This window comes from Sorex fumeus, unplaced genomic scaffold (genome assembly GCF_029834395.1).
Source record: "Sorex fumeus unplaced genomic scaffold, SorFum_2.1 ptg000020l, whole genome shotgun sequence".
Lineage (NCBI taxonomy): Eukaryota > Metazoa > Chordata > Mammalia > Eulipotyphla > Soricidae > Sorex > Sorex fumeus.
Window position 1 is genome coordinate 13,974,911 of NW_026606077.1, and position 21,092 is coordinate 13,996,002.

Sequence of the window (21,092 nt, forward strand, 5' to 3'; positions counted from 1 at the left end):
CGTGTCCATTTGTCCAGATGGAGCTTTCCGTTCAGTTGCTGCCACACACAGCAGCCCTGACCTGATGGACATATGGGGAAACTAAGGCAGGAGAGGTCAAGTTCCAGGCTCTGTCCGCACGGCAGGAGGGTGGCGGAGGGCACCCTTGGGGAAGCCTCCCAGTGGACTGGCTCTCCAGCACCTGTTAGGCCGGGGGGGGGGGGGCAGGGAACGGGGGCAGGTCTGCTCAAGCCACTCCCTGTTCTGGGTGGACAGGTCGTGGGAAGGGCCGAGACCATGGGGCCCCCACACCGCTACGGCTGGGAGGGCGCAGAAGCCTTTCCCAGAGGATTTGTCGAGACTTGTAAAGGCTTAAAGGGATCAGCCGCTGCTCCTGTGGCGGAGAGCGACCCCTGCTGGCCGCGAGCACTCACTGCTTCAGGTGCTGGCGAGGGGTGTGCAGGGCCTGCGCAGGCGGGCAGTGAGTGGGTGGACAGACTGGAGACGACCAGAGGGACGTGTCTTTGGGCTCTCTCACAGCCCTTGACGCAGACTTGCAGACCTATGGCCTCCTGGTCCGGAGGGGGGCCAGGAAGGGGTGTGGCGCTTGCTCCAGGCTGCCGGGCTGTGGACCCCGGGCAGGTGCTGTCGTCCTTCTGCGCCCTGCAGGATGAGCACGAGCAGGTCCAGGCCCCCCCGAGCTGCCTGTCGCCCCCGCGGCCCCCTCACGTTCATGAGCCTCGGGGCTCCTTTCAGCTGCCTTTTGAGGGACGCTGCTCCGTCCCCTCGTGGTGACCCTGCTGTGACCTGCCCTCTCGCTGCTGCGGCCACCGGCCCTGGGAGCCCTGGCCGAGGCCCTCTGCACCCTCGGGGATACTCGGAGGGGCACGAGGAACCTCCCACCACCTCTGGCCAGGGCTTGGAGAGCTTGTGAACTGTGTGTGTGTGTGTGTGTGCCTGTGTGTGTATGTGTGTGCCTTTGTGTGTCTGTGTCTATGTGTCTGTGTGCGTCTGTGTCTATGTGTGTGTCTGTGGCTGTGTGTGGCTGTGTGTCTATGTGCCTGTGTGTGTCTGTGTCTGTGCATGTGTCTGTGTGTGTGTCTGTGTTTTGTGTGTCTGTGTTTGTGCCTGTGTGTATGTGTGTGTCTGTGTCTATGTGTCTATGTGTGTGTCTGTGTCTGTGTGTGTGTCTGTGTTGTGTGTCTGTGTTTGTGTCTGTGTGTGCCTGTGTGTGTCTGTATCTATGTGTCTATGTGTGTGTATGTATGTGTGTGTCTGTGTCTGTGTGTTTGGCTATGTGTGCCTGTGTGTGTGTGTCTGTGTGTCTATGTGCCTGTGTGTGTCTGTGTCTGTGCATGTGTCTGTGCCTGTGTCTGTGTGCCTGTGTGTGCCTGTGTGTCTGTGTCTGTGTCTATGTGTGTGTCTCTGTGTCTGTGTGTGTATGTGTCTGTGTGTCTGTGTGTGCCTGTGTATGTCTGTGTGTGTGTCTGTGTCTGAGCGTGCGCGTCGGACCGGGTGCGAGTCCTGGCACTGCAGAGCTGGGAGTGGCCCTGAGCACTGTCCACTTGGCCCCAAGCAAAGCAGACACAGACCAAAGCCCCCTCTGCCAGCGGCCCCTGAGTCTGGCTCCTGGGGCCAGTTCATCAGGGAGCACGTCCCGGTGCCGTGGGTAACCCCGGCTGCAGTGACTGACCGGCAGCTCACAGGCCTCCCTGCTGAGCCCTGACCAGCGCTCCAGGCACTTAGGCTGACCAACAGCGACCCCTGCTGCCGCATCGGCCCACCGCAGGCCCTTTGTCAGCTTCTTTGTACTTCCTGTCTGCCTCCCGCACAGATTCTGTTTAGTGGTGCCTGGGGCTGGATATTGCCGCCTGGCTGACTGTGGACCCTGGCAGCCAGTGTTTGCCCATGCCCAGGTGGAGCTGGGACCCCATGGGTCCGGGCAGAACCCCAGGGCCCCCGGGTAGCCTCAGCAAAGATGGTGGCCGGGCACACCCGTTCTGGGCCCCCAACACTCCGGTGCCTTAAGGCTGCTGAGATTCTGCTTGCGGGGGAAGTTGGTGCCCCTCACTGGTGGCCTTCCTCACGCACCCCACAACACGCAGCGGCTACTGCTGGGGGCCCTCCCAAGGGCCCGTGACGCGGTCTCCCTGTGCCCGTGTTTCCGGCCTGGTGCTGGCTCCTGCGAGGGCATCAGCGTCCACTGCCTACCATCCACCACATGAGGCGGCCTGGGAGCACAGGACCCCGGGGAGGTGGACATTCCCACGGGCCTCTGCCCCAGGTCTAACCGAGACCCGGTCAGGACGGCTGCTTCAAGGGCTTCTCAGTGGGAACCAGCGGACAGAGGCTGGGAAGACGGGCAGACAGACCGACAGACGAGTGATGGATGGGCAGATGGACGGAGGGTGGATGAATTGATGACAAGTGTTTCTCTTTTTCTTTTTTTCTTTTTTTTTTTTTTGGCTTTTGGGACCACACCCAGTGATGCTCAGGGGTTACTCCCAGCTCTGCACTCAGGACTCACTCCTGGCAGTGCTCGGGGGACCATATGGGATGCCAAGGATCGAACTAACATCAGCCTACCACTCCAGCCCCTGGACAAGTGCTTCAGTGAATTGATTGTGGGGAGGGCAGTTAGGTGTTGGTATTTTTTGGTTCTGGTTTAGTTTTGTTTTGAGGTCACACCCTGCAGTGCTCAGGGGCTACTCGGGGCCCATGCCATGCTGGAGAGTGAACCCAGACTTCCCCATGCAAAGTATACGCCCCTTGATTCATTCCCTCGGCCTCCAGAGAAGGAGAGTAAACTCTCGGGTACATAAACGTGTAGTAGGTTTTTGTTTTATTTTGTTTTTTTCTTTTGCCTTTTGGATCACACCCAGTGATGCTCGGGGGTCACTCCTGGCTCTGCACTCAGGAATTACCCTTGGTGGTGCTTGGGGGACCACGTGGGATGTCGGGGATCAAACCCGGGTTGGCCATGTGCAAGGCAAACGCCCTACCCGCTGTGCCATCTCTCTGGCCCCAAATGTGTAGCAGTTAGAGAGTGGGCGTGGGGGAGGGGCAGCGAGGGAATAAATATGGGAGCCGGGGAGGGTCCCGTAGGTTCGGGCACTTGCCTTGCATATACTGGGCCCAGACGACCAAGTCCAAAACTAAATAACTATGGAATACCACCTGCACGTTCCCACGTTTACCTTTTTGCTGGCAGGCTGGTGGGGGGGGGGGGGGGAAGGCTGCAGGGCAGAGTGTGTCCCAGATAAGGTCCCACCGGAGTGAAGCGACTTGTGTGAAAGATGGCCCCAGGACCCAGAAGGGACAGCGGCGGCCCTGACAGAGCCCAAGAACTTCCAGGGATGACCCTTGAGCACAAAGTCAGGAGTAAACCCTAAGCACCACTGAGTGTGGCCCAGTAACCCAAGGGGTGGGAAAATGGACTCACGCAACAGTGCTCAATGATCAGAGCTGGGAAGAGCCCAGGATCATCCCTGCCATTCCTCTGGCAGAGGTGTGAGAAGCCCCTGGGCAGGAAGGGGAGACACACGGAAAAGTCCGTGAGGAAGTGACCCCTGGGCAGTGGACGTGTGGGGCAGCCACTCGGCAGTGAGAAGGCTGGGGTGGGTAGAGATAGTTCCCAAGGCTGGGCACGTGCTTTGCATGTGGGAAGCCCAGGTGCTCCCCCTGGCACCGCACGGTCCCCTGAGCACCAGGCAGAGGGTTGCCCCGAGCACCACCCTCTGGGGCCGCGAATCCAGGAGGAAGAGAAGTCGCCATTTCCTCTGGGTTTCCGTTGACGCTGGAGGCTCTCCTGCCTCAGTGAGGCCGGCGGTATTCGGCGTGTGTTGGGAGAAGGGGCCTGGAGGGGCTGGAGCAATAGCACAGCGGGTCGGGCGTTTGCCTTGCACGCAGCCGACCCGGGTTTGACTCCCAGCATCCCATAGGGTCCCCTGAGCACCGCCAGGGGTAATTCCTGAGTGCATGAGCCAGGAGTAACCCCTGTGCATTGCCGGGTGTGACCCAAAAAGCAAAAAAAAAGAAGAGACTAGAGGGAAGCGGGGGTCCCGGCGGACTTTGAGGAGGTGGATGTGGGGCAGAGCGTCACCCACGAGGCATCTGGATCTTTTTGGGGGTGGAGGCACCTTGGAGCCCGGGAAGTGCAAAGCATCACAGTATCGTTGGCCAGCTCCTGCAGCCTCCTGTGACACACAGATCCGGGTCCGGGGACAGGCAGAGGAGTGAGGGAGCGGCCCAAGCCAGAGATGGGGGTGGGGGAGCTGGGGCTGGCGGGATTTCTGCATCTCCATCTCCCTCCCGGCAGAGGCGGCACTCAGAGGAGGCTGCGGCCGGGAGGGCCCCGTGAGTGACTCCCCCCCACCCTCCTCTCTCCACAGCTGGACACGTTCATGGCTCTCGGGTAGAAGCCAGCCCCACGGCCAGGATGAATTCTATGGACAGACACATCCAGCAGACGAATGACCGACTGCAGTGCATCAAGCAGGTGCGTGCATGCCGCTCCGGGCTGGGGGAGAAGGACCCCCTCCCTGGAGGACCAGCCCAGCCGGGATTCCACTGGGCCTCTGCCCCATCCCTCTCCTGCCTTCGGCGCTGTGGCTGTGGCCCCGCAGTGCCCTCCAGTCTGCAGTGAGAAGCGCCCGCACAGCCTTCGCTCCCCGCTCGCTGCCCCGCCCGGCCTTGGCCTCCTCTGCTTGCGCTGTCAGACACAGAAACCAAAGCGGGCGGGGGCAGTGCACGGCGGCGAAGGCCTCGCACAACCAGGCTCCATCCCCAGCATCCCGTATGGTCCCAGAGACCCCCTCCAACCCCCCAAGGGCGAGAGGGCAGGGTCAGGGGTCAGACAGCCGCCCCCGACACCCGCACTCACTCCGCTGAGTGATGAGCGGCTACACCCCCGCCACGGCTCAGGGACAGTGCCCAGACCGGGCAGCCCTCCTGGGGAGGGGGGGGTCTGGGGCCTCGTTCTTCTGGGACACGCTGTGGCTTCAGCTTCCCGCCGGGAACAGGGCCACGGCTCGGCCCCCTGGAGTGCTCTGAGTAGGAGGCAAGGGGGGGGTCCTGCCAGCGACTGGAGACGGAGGGCAGGGAATGCGGGACCCCAGCCTGGCCGCAAGCTCAGGTCAGCAGCCTGGACGCCGGTGCCTGTCCGCGGCCGTGCCCTCTCGTTAGCATCGAGCAGAGCGATCTGGGAGGCCGCTCAGGGCCGCCAGAGGAAATTGAAGGAGACTCGCGACAGATTGAACTCAGCCGAGCCGCTCCCCCAAATGCCAGTCACGCCTCTGCCACGGTCATAGAATAGAAACCAGACGAGCCGCCTCCTCCCGCTCTGCCCGTGACCCAGATTCTCCCGCCCGGGAGGGATGTCTGTCGGCACCCCCACCCTGCATGCGCTCGCTCTCTCTCTCACACACACACACACACACACACACGAAACACACACATGCACGATCACATGCAGGCACTCAGGCACATGCAGCCTCACACCATGTACAATCACACATGTATGCGTTCACACACGCACCCACAGGCACATATCACGTACGCACGTCCATTCACGCAACATGCATTTGCACCCGCATGTGCACATACAGGTACACGTGCACAATCACATGCATGCATGCAGACATGTGTGTTCACACATGTGTCGTCATGCGTGCACGCGCACGCACATCCTGCCCCAAACCCGAGCCTGCTCAGCCCCAGGTGTGCGGCGGCTCACAGCCTGACTTTCTGCCCTGGCACCAGCCTCCGACGTGCTGGGAATCTGGGTCCCTGCTGTTTCTCGGCCTTCCTGGGGGCCAGAGAGCAGCCCCCACGACAGGGCGGAGCTCGGTCTACCCAGGGTGCACCAGGGGGCCTGTGCACATACAGTGAGGCTGACACACAGGTGCAGGCAGCGCACGCCGAGAGCTTCACACGCATGGAGGGAGCACTTTGCACATGTGCGCCCACACACACACACACACGCATTCACACGTGTGCAGCTGTGTCGCACACCTGGGACGAGAGCCGGCCCCCTCGGAGCTGCTGCTGCTCCTTCACGCCCCTCCCCCCCTGGGCCCGGCAGCGGAGATGTCCTGCCCAGAGGGCGGCTGCAGCTGGCGGGGACTGTGGCCTCTCAGGGTGCTGCGCCCTAATCCGAAGGGAAAGGCGCAGGTCTGCGTGCTCGGGGATGCAGTGGACGTGGTGCCGGGCCTTGCTGTCTGCTGGGCTCCGACCGGCCTGCCCGGGTCTCCACAATACCCGCTGCCCAGCCTCCCCCCGGGCCTCCCCTCCATTTCATTCCCCCTTCTCAGCCTTGGGGCCGGAGGAGCCCCCTGCCCAGGGACCCTCCTGGCTCCACTTGCTATTTCCTGCCCGTAACCCCCCTCCTGAATGTCCACCCGGTGTGTGCATCCCAGCCCCTCCCACTCGCTCGTCCTGCCCTTTCTCCTGATGCCCCCGAAGGCCATAAAGGAAATCTCCCACCGGTCTCCTTGTGGGCAGAGACCGTGCTGAACCCAGCTGCAGACCCAGCAGAGTCTAGAAGAGCCCATGGCGCAGAGTGGGCCCACCATCTTCTGGGTGGGCTCATAAACAAGGGAAGGAAGTGGTAGGAGGCTGAGCAGACGGGTGAGTGGGCAGCTGGAGGGCGTGGCCAGGGCTGGCTGGGGCAGCTGTGGTTGATGGTGGGCAAGTGGGTGAGCGGTGGCTGAGGGTCCAGCTGGTATGAGTGGGTGGACGGGGAGGTGGCGGGGAGTGAGGAGCACAGTCGTGAGTGGGTGAGCAGTGGGTGGATGAACGGAGCTGGGGGTGGATGGATGGATGGGTCATTCGACTCACAGACTGATGAACCACATCCCTCACTGGGTCCAGGGAGCCAGTCCCTGCTCTGGTGCCCACAACCCCTGCCGTGCTTTGGATCTCTCGAGGGATTGTCGAGATGGCAGAGTTGGTCGTCAGTGTGCGGAGAAAATCCATTCTCGAGTCTGTCTTCTCTGGCCGTAGAACTAGTTCAGGGTTTAGACATTTAACCTTGTGAGTGGCCAATACCCCATTGGGTCCCTCCAAGTCAGTAGTCAGCCCTGAGCACTGACAGATGAGCCCCCGAACCAACACCCCATAGGGTCCCTCCAAGCCCTGCCAGGAGCGAGCCCTGAGCAGAGTCAGGAGTCAGCCCTGAGCACTGCCAGATGAGCCCCTGAACCGACACCCCATAGGGTCTCTCCAAGCCCTGCCAGGAGCCAGCCCCGAGCACAGAGTCAGGAGTCAGCTCTGAGCACTGCCGGATGAGCCCTCGAACCAAAATAAATCCCTCCTCCCCTTGGCAGGTCACCAAAGACCGATGAACAGCTGGTGTCAGGCACACACAGGTGGGCGAGGGGGCTCAGGCTGCTCTCAGGGGTCCCGGGAGAAGCCCACGCGCAGGGAGCACCTGACTGTGTCCCACGCCCATGTCGCTGAGAAGGCCCCAGGAGCAGGGGTCAGCGGGTTTGTCCAAGTCTGTCTGTGCGCCTACCCAGTCTTAGCATCCCTCAGTGACAGTGGACATGGCCAGCAGCCGTCCAGCATGATTCCTGTTGTTTTGTCCACCCACGGGCAGCACCCACAGTGACCGGCCAGAGCCCACCCTGAGAGCCAGGCGTGGCCGCAGGGTGTGGGAGGCTGGACATGAGCAGGTTTTTTGTGTGTTTTTCTGTTCTGGGCCACACCGAGCGGTGCTCCAAGCTGACTCCTGGCTCTGCTCAGGGATCACTCCTGGTGGGCTCGGGGGCCCTGTGGGGTACTGGGGTCGAACCTGGGCCGGCTGCATGAAGCCCAGCGCCCTCCCCGCTGTGCTGTCGCTCCAGCCCCTGGTTCTGGACCCTGAACCAGGCCCGAGGCCCCCGTGGTGCCCAGGAGACGGCGCTTGGAGGAGGCTGCGGCCTGGCAGTCGGGTGTGAAGCACGTGAATAAATGGAACGACCCGGTTAACCAGAGCGCGCGCAGGCCGCGAGGTAGCCGGTTTACACGACTCCCCCCGGGGGCCCGGTGTCTCCTGGGCTTCCAACAGAGCAGGGGCAGAGGCGAGGGGTCCAGCGGCCTCTGCAGATGCCAGACGCCCCAGCCTGGTCTGTGGCCTCCGCCCTCTCTGCCCTGGCCTCGTCCTCCTCCGCCGCAGAGCGGGCAGAGGCGGTGCCCACCCTCCTCCCCGCTCCAGCCTCCTTTTGTGTCGCTGTGCTGTGGTCGCAGCTGTCTCACAGGGGCTGGCCCAGGTCCCGGCCCCTGGATGTCCCCCTAAGCCCGCCGGGAGGGACCCCTGAGTGAGGTCGGCAGTGAGCCAAGGCCACCTCCAGGCGAGGCCCCCAACAAAATAAAACTAAGCCAGAGCACCAGAAATGTTTGCTCTCCGTGCCCCCCCCCCCCCCCAAAGCGGGCTGCATCCCCATTTTACAGATGGGAAGGGCCTGGGCTCGGGGCAGTGAGGCTGCTACGTGTCAGGCGGGTCGTCCCCGGCATCCCATATGCATGCCAGGCAGAGTGCGCCCGCCTCCATCAGGGCCGCATGACACCTCTGAAGGCCGCACTTGCCGCACTGTGGCCACCTGGGCTCAGCCCGCTGGGGGTCCCTTGCTCTGGGTCCCATCTGTCCCTGCCCCGTGCCTCTGGCCGGGGAAGCTGCCTTGGCTGCAGAGCCCAGAGCCTGTGGGTCCAGAGAGCCCTGGCAGGGCCGGAGCCAGAGGACAGCGGGGAAGGCGTGTGCCCTGCATTCAGCCAGCCTGGTTTGGTCCTGGCCGCTCTCAGGGTCCCCGCGCCCCACAGCACCGGAGTCCACCCTGGCAGTTCTCTGGCTGCTCACGCGGAGGCCTTGGTCATCGGGCTGAGTGGGTCGCTGGCCCGCTGTGTCCTCCAGCCCTCCTGGGCTTTGCCCCACCCCTGGGCCCCGTGGCGCCTCACGCTGCCTCTCCCCGCCCACAGCACCTCCAGAACCCCGCCAACTTCCACAATGCCGCCACGGAGCTGCTGGACTGGTGCGGAGACCCCCGAGCCTTCCAGCGACCCTTCGAGCAGAGCCTGATGGGCTGTTTGACGGTGAGTCTGCGCCTCCCGCCCTCCCGGGCAAGGGTCACTTCGGGAGGGGGTGGATCCCGCTTTCAGGAGGGCCAGTGTGATGGGCAGTGTCACTGTCAGGAAGCAAAGCCGAGGGCCACGGGCAACATCTCCTCCACCCAGACCCAACCGTCACACACTCAGCTGGGCGGACCGTTTGGTTGGTTTCTGTTCAGGGGCCACACCTGGTGATGCTTGGGGCTTACTCCTGGCGGTGCTCAGGGGACCCTGTGGGATGCTGGGGATTGAACCCAGGTCAGCTGTGTGCAAAGCAAGTGCCCTACCCACTGCGCTATCTCTCTGGCCCCTACTCTGGCCCAGAAAGCTGAGGCAGGATGCCTGGCTGAGTCCAAGTCTCTGGATGGACGTGCAGGTCTTGAGCCGAGTGCCCAGCGTCCTTGGGGAACCGTGGGGCGGGCAGCAGGGCAAACCCATGGCCCTCAGGAGCTGACCGAGCTCCTGCAGCCAAGGCACAGTGGACGCCAGGCCAGGCCAGGCCCTGGGTGACTCAGGCTTTTCAAGCCCTGGACCTTGCAGACTGCTGACCCTGGGGGGAGCACCCACCCACATCCAGAGGGTCTGTGGGCACGCTGGCCACCAGCGTCGCGTGAGCAGTTTGCTGGGAGCCCGGCTGGCAGGCACAGAGCCAAGAGGGCCGCAGGAGCCCGTCTCATACCCCCTCTCTGTTCGTGTTTGCTTGGCTTGGGCCACCCTCAGGGGTGCTCCGGGGTTACTCCTGGTGGTGCTCGGGGGACTATATGGGATGCCGGGGATCGAACCCACGTCTGCCGCGTGCAAAGAAAATGCCCCACCTGCTATCCTATCTGGCCTCTCTCATTTTATAAGGGAGGAACTGAGTGCCTTGGTGAATCCCTTCGTAGGACCCCAAGCCAGTCAGCAGCCCTCTGCCTGCCCGGCCCCCGGGCAGACCCACTGGGATGACCGCCCCCCCCACCAGCCTTCCCCACAGGTCACACCCGCCCCCCCCAGGTTCCCGAGGGCCTGTGCCATGCATCCACCCCGCACCCCTGCCAGCTCCTCTAATCCTCTTTGTGAAGATCCTGGTTCAGTCTAAGCCTGAGGCTGGGGACAAGCGAGAGCGGCCCCCAGTGCCCTCGGGATCAGAGCCGAGGTGGACGGTGGCACGGCCCCGGGCACCCTCACACACTCTGGTCCCTGCTCTGGGCAGGGCGTGAGGACTCTGCACCACCCCCCCACCCGCCCCGCGAGTGCTACGCAGTCCCAGGGGCCATTGAGGACGGTGGCCAGGTAGGGGCTCCGTGGGCTCGGGAACCCCAGCGGGCTGGGGTCGCCAGCAGAGGTGAGGGGGCAGCAGGAACGCATGGACACGCCATGGGCTGAGCAAGGAGAGTTTGTGCTCTGGGGCCAGGGGCCTGGAAAGGCCTGAGCTGGGGCTGGGATGTCTGTGAGGAGGGAGGCGGGGGGCTATGAAAGGGAGCCCCAGGGTGGACAGGAGGGAGGGATCACGGTGAGCTTCCCCAGGAGGAAGCCAGGAAGACGCTCGCTGTATGGGGGCTGGGGGCCTTCAGACCAGTGTGCTGGACAGAGCCCTCAGCATCCGGAGTCAGGGGCTGCAGGCTGTACAGAGGCTTAGCTGGCCTCATGCCTCCATCCTGCTCTCCGCCAGAACAAAACCTGCTGGCCACAGCCCAGGAGCCGGACATCGAGCCTAGGCACGCGCACACCCTACCCCAGGGCAGTCACAGGAGGCGAACTCCCTCTCCCCCCCACTCATTCCCCCTCTCCCTCTCTTCCTTTTCTCCTCTCCCCTTTCCTCCCTCCCTCTTTCCCTCTCTTCTTTCTCCTCTCTCTCCCTCCCTCCCTCCCTCCCTCTCTCCCTCCCTCCCTCTTCTCTTTCTCTCCCTCTGAGGGAACTGAGGCCCAGAGAGGTGGATTTCACAGACAGCTGCTCTGCGCAGAGCCAGGCTCTCCCCTACCTGACTCCAGAGAGCCCGTGGGCCTGGTAGAAGCTGCCCTGGGACCGGACCTGCCTGCACTCGGCTCCAGGGCAGCTGAGGAAGGGCGGGAACCGCAGCGACAGTCACCACAGATTAGGGTTGTGTATCCCGTATGGCCTGCACTGAGTGGGCAGCGGAGTGGGCATTGAGGGCTCCGCTGGAGGGTGTTGCCATGGAGACAGACCTGGGTCCTAGGGGTGATGCCCACATTCCCAGGACTCCAGAAGACCAGTGACTTACTTGCCTTGGGGTGGGCGGGATGAGAGCCAGGGAACCCCTGGGACCCGCCACACACGCCCCTTCCCTGTCCCTGGCAGAGGCAGGGCACAGCCTCCATGAAGGGCCTTCCAGAGCTGCCTGGGGTGACCCTTCCCTCTGCTCTCAGTCACACCCTCCCACGGCTCTTGGGGGCCCGAGGGTCCCAGGGCCCAGCACCACTCTGCCTCACAGGTGCCAAGCGCCCTTCAGTAGGCCTGAGAGGAGGCGGCCGGAACCCATGGACACTGGGCTCTGCTCTCAGGAGCGCCTGCACCCCAGAGTTGCCCCCTGCACCCCAGAACCTCCCCCTGCACCACACAGCTGCCCTCCCTGTACCCCACAGCTTCCCCCTGCACCCAGAGGCCTCCCCGCACCCCAGAACCGCCCTCCTGCAGGCTCTCAGCAGTCTGCCCCAGTCTCCTCTTGCTCAATTTTCCTAGTTAGATTTTGGTGTTTCAAAACCAGAGCAACAGGATTAGCCTGTATTGGCCAAAGCTGGGACCTTTGTCTCCTTGCCCTCACCCAGGGCCCGAGGGTGCCCGGAAGGTGGGAATTACAGCCTTAACCCTTTGTGGGCTGATGAAGAGGCCTTGGCTAGAAAGCACCCAGGCTAACTCTCTGGACAGTTTGTATCTTGGGTTTCCTGATCTGTGAAGCCAGTACAGCACCACCTGTCAAGGAGCTCCTGGGAAAATGAGGTGCTTCCCTATTTAGGGAGCATTTCCCACAGCCCGCCACCCTGAGAGCCTGTCTTCTCCTCCCAGACTGCTCAGTGTCCATATTTTCTTCACATAGCGCCTGTATTTCCCCCAACAGCATTCTCATTTCCCTCACACAACATCCACATTTCCCTCAGTGTTCACGTTTCCTCCCCCCATTGTCCACGTTTCCCTCATAGTATCCACATTTCCCCCCCACAGTGTCCACATTTCCCTCACAGCGTCCATGTTCCCCCCCCCCAGTGTTCATGTTTCCCTCACAGCATCCACGTTTCCTCCCCCCCACAGTGCCCATGTTTCCCTCACAGCATCCACATTTCCCCCCCACAGTTTCCACATTTCCCTCACAGCGTCCACGTTTCCCCCCTCAGTGTCCACATTCCCCCCCGTGTCCACGTTTCCCCCCACAGTGTCCACGTTCCCCCCCGCAGTGTCCATGTTTCCCTCACAGCATCCATGTTTCCCAAATTTCCCACACACATCTTCTACCTTTTCCTCAGAGCATCCATGTCCCCCACACACAGCGTCCACGGTTCCCTCACACCATGTCCACCTTTCCCTCACACAGCATTGTTTTCCTCACACCACACATATTTCCCTCATGCAACATCCATGTTTCCTTCACACAGCGTGAACATTTTAAACCTCCCAGCGTGAATGTTGCCCTCGCACAGCATCCGTGTTTTCCTCTCACGGTGTCCACATTTCCTCACAGCGCCCGCGTTTCCCTCACAGCATTCCCGTCTCCATCACACACCATCCACGTTTCCTTCTCAGTGTCCGCGTTTCCCTCACGGCCTCTGTATTTTCCTCACAACGTCCACGTTTCCTTCACGGAGTTCACGTTTTCCTCCCATAGCTGCCCCACCTGCACCATTCCACACACTCCTGTCTGCAGCTTCTCTCCTGTCCCCAAGGCCCTCCTGAAGAGACACATTGTCCACATCTCAGCCAAACCAGCTTTTCCAGCTCAGACTTACCCCAGCTCTGGGGAAATGTCTCCTGGGGATGAACTATCTATCCCCTGGGACAAGAAGGCTCTTGGGGAGGCAGGGAGGCCGCCCTGGGGAGCTCAGGGACTCGCAGACACCATTGTGGGGGGACATGGAGCACTAAGACCACAGCACGGGGCCCTAGTGGAGCGGGCGAGAACAGAGCACAGTGCAGGGCAGCTGTTGGCAGCAGGAACGGAGCCAGCGGTCAACCCTGAGAGGCTCCTTCCCGCAGAGCCGGCTGGGAGGTGGGTCCCCTTCCCAGAGGCCCGTGGACTGGCTCTCTCTGGGCTTCAAGTGTCTTTGCATGAGCCCAGAGGGAGCGGGGAACTGCCAAGTAGCAGCGGTGTCGGCCGGGCCTCGGGTCCCGCAGCCCTGAGCTGGAGGCGCGAGTCTGCCCCCTCTGAGGAGCTGCCGAGCGAGCCCACAGCTGGGAAGGCGCCTTCTGCAGTCAGCCGTGGCCTCCCCAGCTGCTCCCCGCGACGACTCCGTCTCCCAGGTCCTTCCTTCCTAATCAGGAAACCTAATTTGGCTGCGGCTAATGAGGAAGGCGGCGGGCGCGGGCGCAGCTCTGGCAACAGCGGGACCCGGGGTGGAGACTGGGAGCAGGTGGGAGGCCCCCATCACACGTGCCGCAGGGGACCGAGCGCCCACTTTGGCCCATCTGACGGCCGCGGGAAGTGAATGGACACCAGGGTCAGCGGGCACTCAACACGGTGTGGGGCTCAGGAGCCTGGCCCTGGAGCCCTGGACGCCGCTGACTCCCAGGACTGAATGCTGAGCGCCCCGTGCACATCCACTGGGCAGGGCGCTGTTGGTCCCCACTCTGTCCTCCTTCCCCCCACCCCCACCCCAGGCCGAGACAGTCAGCCTCGGGCCAGATGGTGAGGGCGGGCCGGAGCCCTCGTTCAGCAGGTGGGGCATTTATCTAGCACTTGCAGACCCAGGTTCGATCTCCAGTACCAAGTACGGTTCCCCTGAGCACCGCCAGGAGTGATTCCTCCGTGCAGAGCCGGGAGGAAGCCCTGAGCATCGCCGGGTGTGGCCCCCAAACCAAAAACCAAACAAACAAAGGTGATGGTAGTGGGTTGGAGCGAGAGCACAGCAGGCCAGCATTTGCCTTGCACGCGGTTAACCTGAGTCAGACCCCTGGCATCCCATACGGTGCCCTGAGCGCCCCTGGGTCTGGCCCAGAAGAAACCAACCAAAAGAGACAGCGATAGAGCTTTGTGAGGGCTGGGGTGGCTGGGGAATTCTGGGGGGCTGGGGCTTGGGGAGTAGTGGAGAGCCCACCTGGGCCATCCAAAGCGGAAGAGGCCGCAAGCCCCCCAGAATTGGCCGCAAGCATCCCTCTGCAGTGTGTCCAAGCCTGAGGTCCCGCAAGCCACGAGGCCAGAAGGAGCCCCGGAGCTTCGGGCCCGGGGGGCTGCCTTGGCTGACCCTGGCCTCTCCCCTCCGGCAGGTGGTCAGCCGAGTGGCAGCTCAGCAAGGTTTCGACCTGGACCTCGGCTACAGGCTGCTGGCCGTGTGCGCTGCCAACCGGGACAAGTTCACGCCCAAGTCTGCCGGTAGGTGCCTGTGAGGTGCGGCCATGCGGGTGGCAGCGGGACCCAGATGAGAACCTTGGCACTTCCATCCCCTGGCGTGCCGGCTGGTTTGGGCCTCTGAGTGGGGTCTCTTCCCCACCTGGAGCCCACGTCTCGTGCGCCCACCTCATGTGTCCTCACTGTGGGGGCAGTGTAGAACCCACAGACCACCACGCGGGCACTGAGAGGCTGGCATGAGGGTCACCAGCACTGTGAGGAAACTGTGGTTCAAGATTTGAAGGGACATTCCCAGGTCATGCAGCCGGACCGGCCGAGCTGGCTGTGTGGCCGGCCATCTCTTTTAACCCTGATACTTCTTTTCTTTTCTCATTCAAAAACTGTGTTTAAAGTAGCTGGAGCGAGAGTGCAGCAAGGTGGACACCTGCCTTGCACGCGGCCAGCTTGGGTTCCATCCACAACCCCCCATGTGGTGCCCCGAGCACTTCCAGGACTAGGAGTCAGCCCTGAGCACTGCTGACCTGGCCCCAAACCCTAAGCCCATGTTTAAAATAAGGCACAAATCTCTGCCAGCAGCAGCCTCTGCCGTTCTCAGAGCCGCACTCCAGCTGCTAGTGCTGTGTGAACTCTGACCGGTCAGAGTTCTGAGCCTCAGTTTACCCCTCGGGAAGGCAGAAAGAATGAGAATCTCCTTTGCGTGGGCCAGCAGCATTCTAGACATGTGGACGACACTGCCCTTACTGTGTCAGGTCAGAACAATTCAACAAAAAAAAAGAGAAAAATTGCAGTGTCTGTGTATTGCTCGCACGTTTTATTGAGTCAGAATAATTCAGGAGGAAAGAGAGAATCAGGGGCCAGAGCCCGTGCTCTGCATGTGGAAGCCCCGGGTTTGGTCTCTGCATCACATGACTACCTGAGCACTGCGCGGGGAGCACCACCAGGTGTAGCCTCAGCACAGACATACATACTTAGCGCCTATTTTCAGGGTGATTGTAATACAGATGTGTTCTGTGAATCCATCCAGCAGTGAATTTGAGTAGATCCAGAACTAGCCTCAATGAATGAATGTATTTCAGTGACTTTTCACACTGAGTTCTCAGAAATCTGCTCAAATGTCGTGATCACGGGTTTGCGCGTCTGCTCGTGGGCCGGGGGTCTCTTGTATAGGGCGGATGAGGTCTCAGAGGCCTCTGAGGCACTGCCTGGGTTGGAATCTCGCGCTGGTATTGAACCGCTTGCCAGAAAATGGTCTCATGGCTTCTACTCCTAACGGAATATGCACTGTAGGACTGTCCTCCCGTTGTTCATTGATTTGCTCGAGCGGGCCCAGTAACATCTCCATCGTGAGACTTGTTACTGTGTTTGGCATATTGAATACGTCAAAACAGAATATGCAGTTTTAATAATAACCTGGGGCTGGAGCGATAGCACAGCAGGTAGGGCGTTTGCCTTGCACGCGGCGAACCCGGGTTTGATTCCAAGCATCCCATATGGTCCCCCAAGCACCGCCAAGTGTAATTCCTGAGTGAAGAGCCAGGAGTAACCCCTGTGCATTGCCGGGTGTGACCCACAAAAGCAAAAATAATAATAACAATAATAATAACAACAACACCTCAAGCCAATACCGTTTTGACAAAGTGAAAGTTGCTGTTGGTCCAAGAAATGTTGTACCCCCCTCTGCCGTCGCTGATCTCCAAAGCCCCTCCCGAGATTGGCATCCTCTGAGGCTTCTCAGGAAATATTCTAGGGCAGGGATCAACAAACTTGATCCTGGAAGGGCTGGGTAGAATGAAGTTCTAACCCAGAGGCAGCACCAGGTAACAGCGTGGTCGGTCCCAGCCATACGTTTATTTGTGAAAGCAGGCGCTAAGGCTCCAGCTCCCCCCTCTGGGTCCGGGGAGAAAACCGGAGCAGCCCTACAGAGTGCACATGCAGGAACGCAGCGATACTCAGCCGGGAGGGGCACAGGGTTGCCCGAGGCCTCCTGGGCTGAGGAAAGGCTCCTGATGCCCGGATCGGGACAGCCTGAGTGGGGCGCAGGGCGATGGGTGGGGAGAAGCCTGAAGGCTGGGCAGGAAGGAGCCGGGTTGTTCTCTCGTCAAGCCGCGACAACACAGCAGGGAGGACATTGGCCTTGCAAGCGGCCGGCCCAGGTTCGATCCCCAACACCCACATGGTCCCCTGTGCACCTCCCTGAGCCTTGCCGGGTATGACCCAGGAAGAAAGAGAGAAGCAGGTTGTGCAGGGAACCAGTAAAACTCATTCCTGGGCGGGGGGTGGAGAAACCAAGGTGCAGGGGCCAGAGAGATGGTCCAGGGTGTAGGACGTTCTCCTGGCATGTGGCTGACCAAGGTTCAATCCCAGCATCCCACAGGGTCCCCCGAGCCCCACCAGTGAGGCAGGGCCAGGAGTGAGCCCTGAACACCACCAGGTGTGGTCCTAAAGCCAACCACAAAAAGAAAAATGAATCTGAATGAATCCAAGTGACGTGCAAGAGGCATAAACCAGGCCAGGATGTGTGGTCAGCGGGCTGAGAGGGAGGGCGGAGAAGGGACCGGTCCCCACTGGACTCTGTGCAGCCCTGGGCATTGCAGCTGTAGCCTCAAACCAAAACCCATTTAAAATAAAGCACAGATTTCGAGGCTGGAGTGATAGCACAGCTGGGAGGACGTTTGCCTTACACGCGGCCATGCCGGGTTCGATTCCCAGCATCCCATATGGTCCCCCCAAGCACTGCCAGGAATAATTCCGGAGTGCAGAGCCAGGAGTAACCCCCTGTGCATTGCCGGGTGTGACCCAAAAAGCAAATTAATTAATTAAAGTACAAATTTTAACGAGAAATGAGCCAGGGTGCAGGGTGGTCTGGGGTGGAGCCAGGCCTCCGTCCTGCAGGGCCTTCCCAGCTCTCTTCCAGGGCTGGGGCGCTGGGGCTCACCGAGGTCCACAGCCGTGAACCCAGCAGAGCCTTGACCCATGACTCCAGCTCAAGGCCTCTGGCCCTGCCCTCGTCCCAGGCAGCCGAGGCTGGCGGCCAAGTAACCGCCTGTCCCCACCATCCCTTCTGCTCTTTGGTCTTGGGGCTCATCCTGACTTTGGCTTGGCTCAGGGACCACTCCTGACCTTGCTCGGGGACCAGACGGGGCGCCAGGGAATGACCCAGGTCAGCTGTGTGCACAGCCAGTGCCTTGCCAGCCATCGCCTGGTCCTGCCCCCTCCTCCCGGTCTGCTGGTGGCCTCTCCCCTCCGGCCCCTGGGTCTGTTCAGCTCAGGGGATGCCTCAGGCGCCCCATTCTGCAGATCCAGACCCCAGGGCCCCACAGTCGGGGGCTTTGCTGTCACCTACTCAAACACTGGGACTCAGAGTCAAGCCCTCCTCGGCAGTGACAGCCGCTACCATGTGGCTGACGAAGGCCTTCCGGAGCCCCATCCCCTCCCCTAAGAAGTTTGGAAGGGCCCCAGTCTGATGGGGGAGGCTGCGGCTGCTGGTGGTAGAGTGAGGGCCTGCCGGGCAGGCTGGGCTGAGAGGTGGGAAGCAGAACTCGGAGGCAAGTCCTGCAGCCGGCCCTGGTCAGCCATGAGCCCCCCTCCAGAGCTATGAGCTCAGGTGAGGCGGGGTCACCTGCCCGTCCCTCACGGGGAGGGCCCTGGTGGGGTTGCTCCCGTGTCCATCCGTCTGTCCGCAGTTTCCCTGACCCTGAGGCCGCAGCACCATGTGCCTGGGGTGACCCTCTCGACCCAGAGACCTCGGGCGCACACGCACAGTGGCCCTGGAGCTGCACATTGGCTGGGCCAGGCGCCTACAGTTCTAGAATCTTCTCCGTGCTCCCTCCCTGATGCCCTGAGACTCGGCTGGGTCCCCACCCCAGGGTGCCGGGTGCCTCTCCATTCCCCCTGCTGTCTCTCCGCACCTCTGATTCTGTCCCTGTCTGCCCTCCCTCGAACACCTCAGGATTTCTCCCTGCGCGCGTGGGGTGGGGGGGGCGGGGCGGGGGGTGTTGGTGTGTGGGGGCTGGCCGTGTCGGTGGGTGGGTGCTGCGCCTGTGGGGGCGCTGTCTGCACACCGGCATGTCTGTGTGGGGCATCTGTATGCATGTCTGTGGGGTTGCCGAGAGTGTCTGCCTTTGTGTCTCTGTAGGGGTCTTGTGCGTTAGGAGCTGTCGATGTGTGTGGGGTCTCCCGGGTGTCGGAGACGGTGTGTGTACGTGTTGAAGGTGGTATGTGGTGCATGCATGTGTGGGGCTGTGGTGGGGTGAGGGGGGCCTGTGGGGAGGGGCCGTGTATGCTTCCCGCCACCCCCACCCCCGACTCTCCGGGGCTGTCTGTGAGGGCTGCAGACTGTGTGTGGCGCTTGTGTTGTGTCTGCCTGCCCCGCCTCTCCTGCTCGGCTTCCTCTCTCTCTTTCTCATCAGGAGGAGGCCGGGGCTGGGGCCAGACGCTGGGCTGAGATCATGCAGCCGGGCGGGCTGGGCCTGGCCCTGCACTCTGCCATTGGTGGGCTGTGGCGTCGGAACTCGGCCGGGGGCGTGTGTGTGTGCGTGTGTGTGTGTGTGTGTGTGTGTGTGTGTGTGTGTGTGTGTGTCTCTGTGTGTATGAGAGAGAGGGAGGGAGAGAGAGGGAGCGAGGGAGGGTACGTGAGCGCAGAGCAGACATTGCAGCAAACCGCCAAGTCAGGCGTCACGGCCCCCAGATGCCCAGCCCCCAGCTCTTTGTTCTGAGCTGCCTTCTTCTGGGTGCGCAGGGCAGGCGGGCGGGGCGGCCACTCCGGGAGCTGCTGGCAGGAGGGCCTTGGGCCATCCTCCCTCCTCTTCCCTGCACAGAAGGTCGCCTGCCTCTGCCTTCCCCGAGCCCCCCAGCCCGCGGGCCCCACCCCGCCCTCGCCTGCCAGCAGCCCTCACACTTGGCAGACGACGCTGAAATGTCAGCCTCCTCGGCACCGCACACCCGTCTGCCGGCCAGCGTCGGGGGCGCCAGGCTCTGGACCATTGCCGTGGCCTCTGGATGCCTCAGTGGTGGCCCCTTACTTAAAATCGCCACAGACCCCCCGCACACAGTGAGTGCAAGCATTAGGGAAGAGGTCGGGGAAAGAACCAAGAGTTGGAGGATGGGGACCCAGAAAGGGGGGTCCAGCCCTGAGGCAGGGAGGCAGGGCCAGTGCCCGGGCGTGCAGGGCAGCCCCTCTCTCGGGGCCAGGGGGCCTCTGGGCTGTGCTGGGAGACATGTGGACGGAGCCAAGGTGGACGGAGGTGCCCGGCACCAGGCAGGTGTGGGGAGCAGGCGCAGGGCCCCGGGGAGGCCCTTAGAGCCAGGAAGGAATGAGTGGAGGCCGGCCAGGCCCCAGGGGGTGGGGGTGGGGAAGGACAGGAGGTCATTTCTGGGGGACAGGCGGAACAAGTCAAGCTTTTGTGGGGGCAGCCTGGGCGTGCCTTGCTGCATCCATCAGGTGATTGACGGCTCTTGTCAGACCCCTGCCCGGGACATGTAGGACCCCCTTTTTTTTTTGTTTTTTTTTGGGGGGGAGGAGGAGGTCACACCCAGCCGATGCTCAGGGGTTACTCGTGGCTCTGTACTCAGGAATCACTCCCGGCGGTGCTTGAGGGACCGTATGGGATGCTGGGAATCGAACCCAGGTTAGCCGCGTGCAAGGCAAATGCCCAACCCGCTGTGCTAGTGCTCCAGCCCAAGGACCCCCTTCCTAAATGCCCCTGGGACCAACATTTGCTGCAGGGCTGCCTCCTGCAGATGTGGCTGAAGGAGCTGGACTGTGCTGGGCTGAGGGGTCAGGTCAAGGCTGGGAGTGGCCCCCAGGCTGTGGGCTTGGCCTGTAGAAGCTCAGAGAGGCCAGACCTTGGCTTTGGGGTCTCTAGTCCGCAGCCCCAGAGCTCAGGTGAGTGTTGCTTGCTGTCTGCACCTGGGACAAGACAGGCAGGGGACCGTGATTCTTCCTGCCACGTCCCCCCACGGCCCCTCAAGCACGGCAGGTCCTGAACCATCCCCGACTGTCTCCGGAGGCAATTTTTCTGGCTCCTGCCTGGCTCGGTAGGGGCATCTGGCCCCCGTAGTGGTGGTGACATTTCCTGGCTGCTTTGAAGATTCTGGGCTGTTTCACACTCCCCCATGCCCCCCCCCAGCCCCACTTCTGTCCACTCTGAGCAGGCTCCCTCCTTCCCCTCGTCCCAGGGAGGACAAATGGCCTCATTCAGGGGCTCCCTTCCAGAGCTCGCTCCAGGACAAAGCTCTGCGCAGCTCTGCGTGAAAAATGGCTCGCGCTGCGCAGCGGGCGGCGGGATTGGTGGGTGCGGAGCGCAGGGGCTGTGCCGTGCACGGCAGGCGGGCCCGCGCCCTTGAGATGCCAGGCCGAGACGCCAGCTCCCCTCAAGGGCAGACCCGCACGCGTGCGCACGCACGCGCACACACACACACACACACACACACACACACAACAGCCCCACCCCCAGCCCTGCTCCACCCAGGGACTCACTTCCTGCCTGTGGGGAGGGGGCCTAGGAACAGCCCTGGGTCAGCTCTGATTTAGGCACA

At 62.1% G+C, this 21,092-nt stretch overlaps 1 protein-coding gene across 6 annotated transcripts in view; it reads left to right on the top strand.

The window, feature by feature from the left end:
* The window catches only part of ZMIZ1 (zinc finger MIZ-type containing 1), a 181,361-nt gene that overhangs the window by 105,578 nt on the left and 54,691 nt on the right, over nt 1-21,092 (top strand). For all 6 annotated transcript variants that reach the window (XM_056113420.1, XM_056113421.1, XM_056113425.1 and 3 more), the window contains exons 3-5: nt 4,371-4,477; nt 8,932-9,045; nt 14,474-14,579. In XM_056113420.1, the coding sequence (XP_055969395.1) occupies nt 4,418-4,477; nt 8,932-9,045; nt 14,474-14,579 (280 nt within the window). In that variant the 5' untranslated portion in view covers nt 4,371-4,417. The remainder of the gene's footprint in view (nt 1-4,370; nt 4,478-8,931; nt 9,046-14,473; nt 14,580-21,092) is intronic.